This window comes from Ochlerotatus camptorhynchus, unplaced genomic scaffold (genome assembly GCF_037179485.1).
Source record: "Ochlerotatus camptorhynchus isolate MF236.1 unplaced genomic scaffold, CSIRO-AGI_Acam_v1.1 ptg000203l, whole genome shotgun sequence".
NCBI lineage: Eukaryota > Metazoa > Arthropoda > Insecta > Diptera > Culicidae > Ochlerotatus > Ochlerotatus camptorhynchus.
The window spans coordinates 4,833,185-4,846,739 of record NW_027040693.1 but is presented as its reverse complement, the minus strand read 5'-3'; the positions used below and the strand labels follow the sequence as shown (position 1 = coordinate 4,846,739).

The window sequence follows — 13,555 nt, the reverse complement described above, 5'->3', positions numbered from 1 at the left end:
ACGGATCCCGATGGGGATTCCGTAGACGGATCCCGATGAGAAAACCGAATACGGGTCCCAATGGGGAAACCGAATACGGATCCCGATGGGGATTCCGTAGACGGATCCCGACGGGGAAACCGAATACGGATCCCGATGGGGAAACCGAATACGGGTCCCAATGGGGAAACCGAATACGGATCCCAATGGGGAAACCGAATACGGATCCCGATGGGGATTCCGTAGACGGATCCCGATGGGGAAACCGAATACGGATCCCGATGGGGAAACCGAATACGAATCCTGATGGGGAAACCGAATACGGATCCTGATGGGGAAACCGAATACGAATCTCGATGGGGAAACCGAATACGGATCCTGATGGGGAAACCGAATACGTATCCTGATGGGGAAACCGAATACGTATCCCTATGGGGAAACCGAATACGTATCCATTAGTTATCGTTTCGTGTGGAAAACCTGGAATTGGGTTGTATAATTTCGAAAAACAAACAAATTTTTATACATCATCTGAACGAGCTTCGTTTTCTGAGCACAAATATATTTTTATCGTTCCCATAGACATTCATTTCGATTTGTAAACCAAGATTTAAATTGTCGATAAATTGCTTTAGATGACATTAATATCCTTTTGAACGACAGTTCGCTCTATGGCGAGGGCCGCTAAAATGGTGATGTTTGCAAATGTAATAACACTGATTTATCATAGTTCATGTGAACCAAAATTTATGAAATTTTGGATTTAGGTTCCATTTTTAAACCATTTTTTCAACCTATTAATATTGGATTCAGAGAGCCGCAATAATGGCGGTAAGCTCCAACTCGGATTAACTTTTAATACCGTCCCTGTTTGGATGATCTGCGAATTGTTTGCATAGCATCGTGTTGAAAAACTCGGATGTCGACATCAAAGCAGCCGGACATTCTTGATCGGGATTTAATCCGAGGATAATACCGATTGGAGCTTACAGCCATAAGTGATTTAATGAATAATTCGCTGATTGCGACTCTCTGAAAACTAAATGCACAGGTTTCATACGTCAAACTCATCCTTTGCAACGTCCTCTTGTAACTTAAAAATACAAAATGTCATAATAACGTAGGGTAGAGAACTACTTCGGCCTAATCGCCCGTTTTGGGCCTATCGAGCAGAAAACTTCAATAGAAATCCATTATTTCAGAGTTCGTCAATTCAATTATGCATTTGGTACGATAATTTAGTTAATAAGCTACGGAACGAAGTCAATGCGAACACGTGATATGAAGGTTTGCACCCATTATTCCCAAAAACAAAAGAAGCGCTCCGACCGAATCAATTTTTATCTTCATTCTTTATTCTTTATTTCCATTTCGTCAAGCCAGTGTAGACTACATACAATGATTAATACAATGTTTAATCTTCATCCGATAGGCCGAAGTGAATTCATTGGCGTTTCAATGGCGTTTCAATGCGCTAGGACGAGTTTAGAATCCGTAGGCCGAGTTTGGTGTCAAGAAGCAGTGTTAGACTTTTGACAATATCTCAACGATTGGTTTCTCTTTATCAAATCTTACGGTACATACGGAAAGGTAAATAAATTTGGAAGCCATCAGTAATAATAACATTCCGTTTGGTGCTAAACTACGCTAGATAAAGAAGGACTAAGTGCGGGTTGTGCTTAATAGGCCGAAAATGGGGTAGTTAACCCTATAATGACTTCATAATTCCGAAAAAAACATGTTTCCGGGCGGAATAAGTTTCATCAAGCCTTATGATGGTACACAAGATGGGTCGCAAGTTTATATAAAATTTAAAGTGTGGTTCGCAATCAGGGAAAGACTGAGATTTAAGAATTCTAATGTAAATTTTTCATAAATAATGCCAATTTAGAATTCTGTACTATCTAATAACTATTCTTCGAACTTTTAGGCAGTTTGGATAACAATTTCGCCAACGTATAAGATACTTACCACAGACAAATAGACATAACACATTGAATATTTCTCACTGTAAAACATCGTCGTTAAAACATTACCGCCCTCTGTTGAGTACACTGTGGTGGGTAGTACGCTGAACAGATGGCGGTAGTGTGGAAACGTCAAACGCAAGGGAATTGACTATGCGCGCCACAGGTGGCGGTACTACCAACTAAGATACTTTTAAATTGACCGATAAATGCTTGTTCGATGAACATCTTGCGAGTTTTATGTCTGTTTGTCTGTATACTTACTTTACTTTTGCTGATCCGACATCCCTCGGAACCTAACCTGTATAACAAGTTGCGCCAACTAACTCGGTCCCTGGTTGCTTGTCTTCAATTTCTCGAGCGTCCCACACTTCCTACATCTTACTCCACTTGGTCTAACCACATAGCACGCTGTGCTTTTCTGCGTCTTGTACCGGCCGGATTTGAGGAAAACACCATTTTTGCGGGATTGTTGTCCGGCATTCTTACAACGTGTCCCGCCCGTGGAAGGGTACAATCTTCCACTTTTAGCGACTTTCTGGATATTGGGTTCGCCATAAAGTTACGCCAGTTCGTGGTTCATTCCTAAATAGAGCTGGAACTAGGGCGTAACAGCTTTTGTAATCAATGACTTCTCTCGATGATTTCGCGGAAGTCATGGCTCTCCAAGGCGAATCGACATCACCATCGATTAGAGAAAGACTTCTACTACCCGATGGATATGTTGGTTTGTGTAGGCGTGTCTTGAATTCCGAGAAATCAACAAGAGAAGTCATTGTTTACAAAGGCTGTTACGCCCTAATTCCAGCTCTATCTTGATTCTTCTACTCCATTCACCATTTTCATATACCCTCTGCCAAAGATGGTCCTAAGCACGCGTCGTTCGAAAACTCCCAGTGCTCCTCGAGCATTGTCCATTGTCATATTTTTCATGCACAATAATTTTGTTTATTATATATTTGCAGTTCGTTTGCAGCAATTTTTGGAGCGATCCGTGAAGGGGAAGGCTTGCCACTTGTATATCCGAACAGTGGACCAAACAAGCCAGCAACCCCGTCCAAAGTGTCATGCATTATTGACAAATTGGCACAGTGGGTCGATTTAAAGGGAGATCTGGAGGCGCAGCGATCACATTGTCATGATTGTCTGGTAGTTCACTCAAAAATGCTATAACAATCGCCAAGCTCGCTGTAATGTCACCAAGTGCCTCGTCACCCACGAATAGGCGTCTATGTCAGTGGTCTAACAACTCTTAGCGCGCTAATGGCATAGTTCCCCTGCCGCATAGAGAGTTGCCACAATGATATTAGGTCAGCTAAGGTCAGTTAACTGACTGGTGGGAAACGGGAGCTTAAGCAATGGCTATTCTTTATGCATTTAAGAGATAGTCTACCAGAATGGATGACTTTTTTTTGTACAATTTTATGTTTTCTGATGGTTTCGGTTGTGCAAAACATGAGAATTAACTTTTTCAATACTTTCAATTGTACAAAGCATTAGAGCTAGAAACAAGATCTTGTAAACACTACACACCTTAACTGGTAGTTTGCTAAAAAAAATGCTGCAAAAATCGTCAAGCTCGCTGTAATGTCACCATGTGCCTCGTCACCTACAAATTGGCGCCTATGTCAGTGGTCTAACAACTCTTAGCGCGCTAATGGCATAGTTCCCCTGCCGCATAGAGAGTTGCCGCAATGATATTAGGTTAGCTAAGGTCAGTTAACTGACTGGTGGGAAACGGGAGCTTCAGCATTGACTGTTATGCACGCATTTTTATGATGTAATCTAACAACAATCGTGTGTAGTGTTTACACGATCATGTTTCTAGTTCTAATGTGTTGTAAATATAATTGAAAGCATTTGAAAAGTAAGATTCTAGTGTTTTGTATATCTAAAAACATTAGTAAACATCTACATTTGAAAACATTCAAACAACGTTTACTTTAAACGTTTTGTACATCTGAAAACATCAGAGAACATCAAACACGAAGTACAATTGAAAACATCCGAACAACGTTTAGTTCTAACGTTGTGTACATCCGAAAACATCCAAAAAAAGTTTGGTTCCAGCATCGGGAGGCATCTACGTTAGAAAACATCAGAATACATTTACATATAAAAACATCCGAAAAACGTTTAGTTCTAACGTTTTTTACATCTGAAAACATCCAAAAACGTTTGTTTCTAACATCAGGAAACATCTACATTAGAAAACATCAGAAAACGTTTACATTTAAAAACATCCGAACAACGTTTAGTTCTAACGTTTTGTACATCTGAAAACATCCTTAAAACGTTTGGTTCTAATGTCAATAGATTGAAATTTTTGACGTCAGACCGACATTAGAATGGCAAAATTTTGTTCCAAAATTTCTGATGTATACACCATGTTACGTTGCTTAAATACAACTAAATCATAATGTTTCCTAATGTTTGACATCAGGCATACATTTGATTTCGATGCTGATGTAGACATCAAAATCAAACGTTGGGCTAATGTAAATTTCTATTCGGGATGTTGAACAGCAGACACGAAAGTCCATCACCCTGCCGTAACCCCCTTCGAGATTCAAAGGGACTCGAGAGTGTCCCCGATACTCGAACAACGCACATCACTCGATCCATCGTCGCCTTGACCAATCGCGTCAGTTTATCCGGAAATCCGTACTCGTGCATAAACTGCCATAGCTGATCTCGATCGATTGTGTCGTATGCGGATTTGAAATCGATGAACAAATGATGTGTGGGCACGTTGTATTCGCGGCATTTCTGCAGAACCTGCCGAATCGCGAAAATTTGGTCCGTGGTAGCGCGGGCACCCATGAATCCCGCCTGGTATTGCCCCACGAACTCTCTTGCATATGGTGACAGACGGCGGCATAGAATTTGGGAGAGTACCTTGTAGGCGGCGCTCAGCAGTGTGATCGCGCGGTAGTTGCAGCAATCCAACTTGTCGCCCTTTTTGTAGATTGGGCATACGACACCTTCCATCCACTCCTCCGGTAATATGTCCTCCTCCCAAATCTTGGCAATTACCCAGTGCAGCGCTCTAGCCAGTGCTTCACCACCGTATTTCAATAGCTCACTTGGTAGTTGATCTACACCAGTTGCTTTGTTGTTCTTCAGCCGACCGATCTCCTCCTCAACTTCTTGAAGATCAGGGGCCGGTAGCCTGTCGTCTTCTGCGCGTGCTCCAAGGTCTGTTGCCGTGCCACCTTCGTTTTCTGCTGCTTCACCGTTGAGGTGCTCGTCATAGTACCATAGTACCACAAACGAAGTGACAGACGGAGCGGCTCGAAAAGTTTGGTGACTAACCTGCTATTTCAATTTTTCAGTGTACCACATGGCAACACCACTACTACTGGATTGTACCACATGGCAACACTACTAATGGATTGTACTAGCATGTTCGCCAAATTTATTAGAATGTTTTGGTTCTATCTCTTTCACTCTACTCAAAACTGAAATGCATAAAAAATGACAAAATGATACACTACTCTTTGCACACTGTCAAAGAATCATTGTACACAAAATCAACTATGTTCAAATGAAAACAAAAAAACTAACCCATCTGGTGGATGATGGCACAAGCTTCCAAGAAAATTCTATTACAGTGAACCACATTATTTTAATGGATTTCTTCGCCAGTTAGTCGTCTGTCACTTCGTTTGTGATAGTACTGCTTCCACCTCTCAATCACCTCACACTCGTTCGCGAGAAGGTTACCGTCCAAGTCCTTGCACATATCGGCTTGCGGCACGTAGCCTTTGCGCGAACTATTTAGCTTCTCGTAGAACTTCCGTGTGTCGTTTACGCGGTACAGATTTTCCATCGCCTCGCGATCTCGGTCTTCCTGCTGATGCTTCTTCCTTCGGAAAACCGAGTTTTGTCTGTTCCGCGCTTGTCTGTATCGCTCCACATTCAATCTCGTGCGGTGTTGCAGCATTCTCGCCCGTGCTGTATTCTTCTCCTCTACTAACAGTTTGCATTCGCCGTCAAACCAGTCATTTCTTCGGTCCGGGATTGCAGTACCTAGTGCCGCTGCAGCAGTACTACCTATGGCTGAACGGATGTCCCTCCAGCCATCTTCAAGAGAAGCTGCGCCAAGCTGCTCTTCCGTGGGTAGTGCAACTTCCAGCTGCTGCGCGTAGTCCTGGGCAACTCCGGTGTCCCGTAGTTGCTCAATGTTGGGTCGTGGCGTTCGACTTCGACGTGTGTTATGAACCGTCGAGAGTTTTGAGCGCATGCATACTGCAACTAGGTAGTGGTCCGAATCTATGTTCGCACTGCGGTACGTGCGGACGTTCATAATGTCGGAGAAGAATTTCCCGTCGATTAGAACGTGATCGATTTGGTTTTCTGTGTGTTGGTCAGGTGATCTCCAGGTGGCTTTGTGGATATCCTTGCGGGGGAAAAAGGTACTTCGAACTACCATACCCCGGGAGGCTGCAAAGTTCACGCATCGTTGGCCATTGTCGTTCGATACGGCATGCAGGCTGTTTGGCCCGATTGCAGGTCTATACATTGCCTCCCGTCCTACCTGAGCGTTCATGTCGGCGATGACGATTTTGACGTCCCGTTGCGAACAGCCGTCGTACACCTGCTCCAGCTGCGCATAGAACGCTTCTTTCTCGTCGTCGGGTCTCCCTTCGTGTGGGCAGTGCACGTTGATGATGCTGTAGTTGAAGAAACGGCCCTTAATCCTCAACTTGCACATCCTCGCGTTGATCGGCTGCCAACCAATCACGCGTTGGCGCATCTTACTCAGCACTACAAAGCCGGTTCCCAGCTCGTTGGTGGTGCCACAGCTCTGGTAGAAAGTAGCCGCTCGATGCCCGCTTTTCCATACCTTTTGTCCCGTCCAGCAAAGTTCCTGCAGTGCTACGACTTCGAAGTTGCGTGGTTGAAGTTCGTCATAGATTAACCTATCGCAACCCGGGAAGCCGAGCGATTTGCAGTTCCATGTTCCGAGTTTCCAATCGTAGTCCTTATTTCGTCGCGTAGGTCTGTGCCGATTGTTCCGATCCGTATTTCTTTCTTCGGTATTTGCAACTTTGTTTTTTTTTCCAGGGCGGCTTGTTAGGCCTGCCCCAACCCCCTGTCTCGCCGGGGGACCATCGTGCACAGCTCTGTTTAGAGTCCCACGCTGGCACTAGGACGGTGATCAGCCGCTCCTAACATGGAGAACAGACGCCGTTTTGAGCCGCACCTCCATGGTGAGCAGACGCTCAGGTTTGATGAAGCATTTCCTCTATCACCGTACTATGGTTACCGCGCCAGTGTTCGCGTCGCACCTCTTCACTTTGCTATTGCCGGACTGGCAACATTGCCCAGGCTACGCCAACCAGCTGTGTCCATGTTTCAGCTGGTAGTCTTTTGTTATCATATGACTCGAGGAGGCGTGAAATAGGAACTTGTGAGGACCAGGGCTAGGTATTCCGCTCCTTCCAGGTTGTCAACTCACCATTTTGTACACAAAATCAACTTTGTCCAAATCAAAACAAAAAAACTAACCCATCTGGTGGATGATGGCACAAGCTTCCAAGAAAATTCTATTACAGTGAACCACATTATTTCAATGCCAGTTAGTCGTCTGTCACTTCGTTTGTGGTTAAACGTCGGAACCATCAGTTTGTATCCTTTCGTGCTCAGCTGGATGGTGCACATGACGCCCTTGGTGATGTAGAAGCTTATTTTTTCCCGCAGTCCGGGAGCGATCCCTTAACGTAGAAGGGCGACAATCTGTCCTTCTTCGGCGATCCTGTTGTTTCCGTCACCGGCTCTGTTCTTCGCAGCTGTCGCACTGTCACTGTTGTCTTCAGGCCTAGACCACTTCCCGGGATTGCCGGCACTCACTCCACCACGCGATGTTGTACCCATGGCTGGGTCAGCGAGAGCGTTACCAACAATCAATACGAAACTAACGATTTTAAATTGGCTCACCACTTTAGTAGCCTATTGGTCCCAAGCAAACGATTAACGTACCCTATTATAGTTGAAATTCTATTACTACACTATGTTTGTTTTGATTCGCTATGAAAGTTTGACAGATAACATCAGGGGTGTGTGGATTCATGCAGAACATGCAGGGGTGTGTGAAATAGCTTGGGACTGCTTGGGACCGTTGTTCTGGTACTGAGTGAGCCAAAAATAATAATGATTTTCTTCGGGACCCAGTGGTCTTAGAGTTACCTCTATGGCGTTACTACTCAACGCGAGAATAAACGATATAATGCTGGGTTTAGACTAGGCAAGTCAAATATCAACTCAGTTGAATTCAATTGGCTTGAAAAGTTGAGCCTGGTTCAACTTTTTTCAATTCAAGTGAGTTGATCAAGTCAGTTGAATGGCATGGTTTACACGTTCAATTCGCGTTCAAGTTGAATTCAAGTGAGTTGATCATTTGACTTGCCTAGTCTAAACCCAGCTTAACGCAATCGAACCATAGAGGTAACTCTATGACCACTGGGTCCTAAAGAAAATCATTATTATTTTTGGCTCACTCAGTACCAGAACAACGGTCCCAAGCAGTCCCAAGCTATTTCACTCACCCCTGCATGTTCTGCATGAATCCACACACCCCTGATGTTATCTGTCAAACTTTCATACCGAATCAAAACAAACATAGGATTGAACTAGCATTTTCACCAAATGTACTAGAATGTTTTGGTACTATCTCTTTCACTCTACTCAAAACTGAAATGCATAAAAAATGACAAAATAATACGCACTCTTTGCACACTGTCAAAGAATCATTGTACACAAAATCAACTTTTTTCAAATCAAAACAAAAAAACTAACCCATCTGGTGGATGATGGCACAAGCTTCCAAGAAAATTCTATTACAGTGAACCACATTATTTAAATGGATTTCTTCGCCAGTATGTCGTCTGTCACATCGTTTGTGATGTAACGTTAGGTTCTGTTGTCATTGGATGTATTCTGATGTCAAATTTTACATCGTCAAGACGTTTGATTCTGATGTAACGTTTGAGGCTAATGTATTTTTATGTACTTGGACGTCACACTGAAGTCTGAATACATTAAGGGTACAGCAATACACGTTAAAATTTAATGTATTGAAGATGTCTGCTGATGTTTCCTACATTACAATTTCTATTCGGGCACTAGCAGGATCCTTATAAAATTGATACAGAATTTAATTTTTCAACTGTAGATACGCCTTTTTATGGCACCACCAACGTAGAGTGCGCCACGCGAATTCGAGAAGAAACGTCAACCAAACCGTTTGTTTACATCAGAATAAGTATTCCCCCCAACGCAAATAACAGCATTTTTCATTCAAAATCTTGCCAATTTCCATCGGTAATTGTCTTATTTTACGATTTTCCACAAATCTGAACTGATATGCACCTGAACCACAAACGAAGTGCCTGAACTATTCACACACAAGAAATCCGGAAAATCATAACCACTAAAGCACTTTTCTAATTTTTCTCAACAAAAATATTCCAGAACACCAGCAGGATCTATTCCAAAACGTTACAGAATTAAATTTTTCAACTGTAGATTATGTTTTGCAGCATCTCAGATGAATCAATTTATCAGGAAAAGTAAAAAAGTGTTCCGCTTCCTATGTCTCAAGGCAAACATTTCTGCTCACAACACTCTTTTTGACGTTCTCCTATTCACCACTAGAGGTTGAATCGATCGCATAGTTCCCATTAAAAAGGCCTATTAAGTTTTCAAGCATCTCAGATAAAAGTGAAAAAGTGTACCGCTTCCTATGTCTCCTATTCACCACCAGAGGTTGAATCGATCGCCTAGTTTCTAATAAAAAGGCGAATACACGCTATTTCAAAACTACCCAAATTTGGATAAAATCCACCCAGATCCGTCAAAACTGAACCTACCCAAAAATGGGTAAACTGTGTTGGGAGTGATGTCAATGTTGTTCACTTGTCAACTTGTCACTCCCAATACAGTTTACCCATTTTTCAGTTTTGATCGATCTGGGTGGATTCTACCCAAATTTGGGTAGTTTTGAAATAGCGCGTGTCCTCCTCGTGGAAAACTTTGAAATCATCACTTTCATAGTTCTTCTATTCTCCACGGGGCTGATTCGCATTATACTTTTCATCGTATTTTTTTTCAGTGTTATCAATCGTTTTACGCACACACCCACATTCGCCTTGACACCAGTCCCGAAGTGACGTTTCTTCACACACATTTTGACAGTTCCTTATGGGGTTTTGCGTTGGAGTGAAAGAATAAGAAAAAGTCCGCCATATTTCACACATAGACTGACAGTTACATATGAGATTTCTCCATAGGAGTAAAGAGTTACAGAGCTCTCGTCAACGCCAATTGGCGATGACGGTGACTCTGTAGCTCTTTACTCCAATGGAAAAAATCCGTAAGCAAACGTCAGACTGTTTGTGAAGCATGGCGGACTTCTTATTATTCTCTTACTCCACTGAAAGTTCCCATAAGAAACTGTCAATCTTTGCTAGAAAAGACGATTTTTCGGCGGTGCCGTCAACGCCAATTCACAGTCGAAAATATAATTTTCATTTTGTCAACGTCAACAGAGATGTCAACATAAACAAGCAGAATCTCGGATCACCAAACAACAACAAAAACATAGGAAGTAGTTTCAGTCAGCCGAGACAGGAAACGGAGTTTATTCTAATTTTTAGTTTCATCTAATTAGGTATTTACTTACCAAATAACACAGACGTACTTTTCATCTCAAAAGCAAACTTCCCAAACGGTGATTTATGTGAAAAGCTTTCCAGTAAGATAAACCAATGACTGCAATCGGTAGTATCAGCTCGTAAGTAGAAACTCGTTGTCAAAGCTCACTAGATGGCAATTTTCTTTTTTATGTGGCTGTGTACGCCATGACAGATTTAGTGCAGACACAGCCTACTTTTACTCAGTTGAGTTTTTCATTGGTTCGTCGGTAGTCATGGCAAACTGTGCTTTCTCGCCTCGATATTGATCAACAAATTATAGCTCGTTATCATGGCTAACTCAATTTTTCGTTTCGTTAAAAGGCCTGACTCGTGTAGTTTTTGCATGAACCAGTGTACCGGACCGTTCCGACACATCCTGACCATCACGGAGGAATACGAGCAGCTCCTGAAGCCGGTTCTGTTGGAGCTGAAAGCCCCGTCTTCGCCCCCAGGTAGTCAGGGGTATCAAAGCTGTGACAAATGTCGCCGAAGAATCATTTCCTCGCATCAAATTCCGGAAAGTTGCTTCCAGATTATGCCCAGTGCCGAAGTCGTAAATGTCAAAGTGGAACCGGATGTGAATTCTGAATGTTTACAGCCAACAATTGGCGACGATGAGGTGGATGAAGAGGAGCTTCTTCAGCTGATACCGGAAACAGAAATGAGGGTCGATGACGAGTTCGGACAGGTGCTGGTGTTTAAGGGTTTGGACGATCGGTTGACTGTGGAGGAAAATGTCGATATACAACGGATTCTGGGTGGATTTGTGGAACCGGTTCGGATAGGGAAACGCGGTAGACGGAAAAAAGGAACTGCACCAGTTGAAAAGTCTAGGAAGGATCGTTGCTTCCCCATCCGGCATAGATGCCCGTTTTGCAACAAGGGATTCGCGGATAAATGTCTCATGACGACGCACATTCGATGGCACACAGGTAATGTTCTTTTAATGTGTGGATTTCTATTTGTTGACTTAAACCAAACGATAATTTCAGGAGAGAAACCATTCAAATGTGAACACTGCGGGAAAGGATTCTGCGAAAATTCCAAACTCAAACTGCATCTACGGACTCATACAGGTGAGTTATTCTACCGTAATTCGCATGGAAATATAGTACGATTCAATCTCATTCCAGGCGAGCGTCCGTATCCCTGTCCCTACTGTCCGAAGTCATTCACCCAGTCGATAACGCTCAAGATCCACATACGGATCCACACGCGCGAAACACCATACGTGTGCGACATTTGCGACCGTGGATTCACCCAGTCGTACAGTCTGACCCTGCATCTACGCAACCAGCACAACCAGGTCACGATATACCGGGGTCGGGAGGTGGGAGTCCTACCGGAGCTCAAGTGCCAATATTGTGGGAAAATCTACCGGTCGACCAAGAGCTACCAGCTGCACGTGAAGCTGCACAACACGGGGAAGCTGTTTGATTGCGGACTGTGCGGTAAAAAGTACACCTTTGTGCACAAATGCAAATCGGACACGAGCAAGCCCAAGGTCTATCCGTGCCACATTTGTGGTCAAGAGTTCAAGCACCAGCAGAGCGTTGTGTATCATATGAGCAGTAAGCACAACCAGTTTGGGTACGATATGGATTGGGCGGAAAAGAAAGAACCCAACGACGGGGAGATTGTGGGAAGTTAAGTTGTGTGAGCGAGCCGATTGTATGCGCAGCAATAAAGTGTGAACAAAATTACAAATTGTACAGGAGTGTTACTATATTTGGAATCATCTGGAAAGAACTGTTCGATTACCTCTTGAATCATGAACCGAACCTTACTACTCATCATTTGGTTCTGCACCCTATTCCATTCCATTTTATTTAAATATTTCGTCAAGTCTTGCTTGTTATCCTTTTCCATTTTGAACCCGATCGTGGTCAGAAGCTTGCACAAGCATTCCAATGCCTCTTCGTTGTCGTCCTTTTGGATTAACTTCTCAATACAGGAGCGCATAATGCCGCTGGTCAACATGGCGTGATTATACAGTTTTCCAATGAACTGAACAACTTGGACGGCTCTCCGCTGCATCTTGTGTCCTTCTTCGTCGAGTTCTGCCTTCAGTATGTTGGGTTCACTGTTGGCCGGTTGGTTGTCTGATTCGAACTCGTCCTGACACCGACTCCTTAGGGCGGACGTGAGACTCCGGAAGCTTGAACCAACGTACATTGACATTGACAACTGTTTTGTTAAATTGACCTTCAGAACAGCTCGGTTCAGCGACTGCCTTCTCAAAGATCAGATTCACACATTCGTCTATACATGCTGTGTCGATTGGCTTCGTTTTGTACTTCATTAAGGCTGTAGTGAGAGTTTGGATGAACTCGCTTGGAGTTTCGTGCTCGGAACTAACGAGGCAGGAAATCCACTCGTATAGATCCGTGAATGTGCTGTCTGTCTTGAACAAATAATGTTTTAATGGATCAAACGATGGCGAATAAATCGACATGTTCCTATTTTCGTTCTGGTCAGCCACCGGTATATGGCCTGATTTGCGCTGACAGCGCTGAGCCATATGGCCTGATTTGCCGGATACATCCATCTTTTGGTGTTGCTTGTTGAAATTGGACCCTTGTACAACAATTATGTCCAATTGCTGCGGCCGATCGGTAGCAATGGTAGGAATCTCTTCGGCCCGGCACAGATCCAACGCTTTCTCCAAGGTTATATTGGCATTCTTTCGCATTTTCGTCCGCAGATGTTGCCATTTATTGGTAGTCACAATCTTGTAAGTTATAAGGTCCGATTCGAGAGTCCCTAGTTTCGATACCTGCGCCAACCGCTTGAGCCGAGCGGCATAATCGTCAATTGACTCCTGGGAAGCCTGCCTCGCTGTGAAAAAGGCCGAATAGTCAGCAATTACGTTCCGGTTGGTAACCACTTTGGCCTTGATGGCACGAGCAA

General features: G+C 43.6%; 1 protein-coding gene across 1 annotated transcript; it reads left to right on the top strand.

Moving 5' to 3' along the window:
• Positions 1-10,515: 10,515 nt before the first annotated feature.
• Positions 10,516-12,296, top strand: LOC135702930 (zinc finger protein 184-like). Its single transcript, XM_065223983.1, has 5 exons — positions 10,516-10,557; positions 10,607-10,743; positions 10,967-11,577; positions 11,638-11,721; positions 11,779-12,296. The coding sequence occupies exons 2-5, from the start codon at positions 10,718-10,720 to the stop codon at positions 12,294-12,296; spliced, it is 1,239 nt and encodes a 412-aa protein (XP_065080055.1). The 5' UTR covers positions 10,516-10,557; positions 10,607-10,717.
• The last annotated feature ends 1,259 nt before the right edge of the window (positions 12,297-13,555 follow it).

Excerpts from the sequence above, each read along its gene's own strand:
- LOC135702930 (XM_065223983.1), top strand. The coding sequence starts at position 10,718 with ATGACTGCAATCGGTAGTATCAGCTC. Across the intron at positions 10,744-10,966 it reads GCAATCGGTAGTATCAGCTC|GCCTGACTCGTGTAGTTTTT; the intron begins GTAAGTAGAAAC and ends TTTCGTTAAAAG. Across the intron at positions 11,578-11,637 it reads GCACATTCGATGGCACACAG|GAGAGAAACCATTCAAATGT; the intron begins GTAATGTTCTTT and ends CGATAATTTCAG.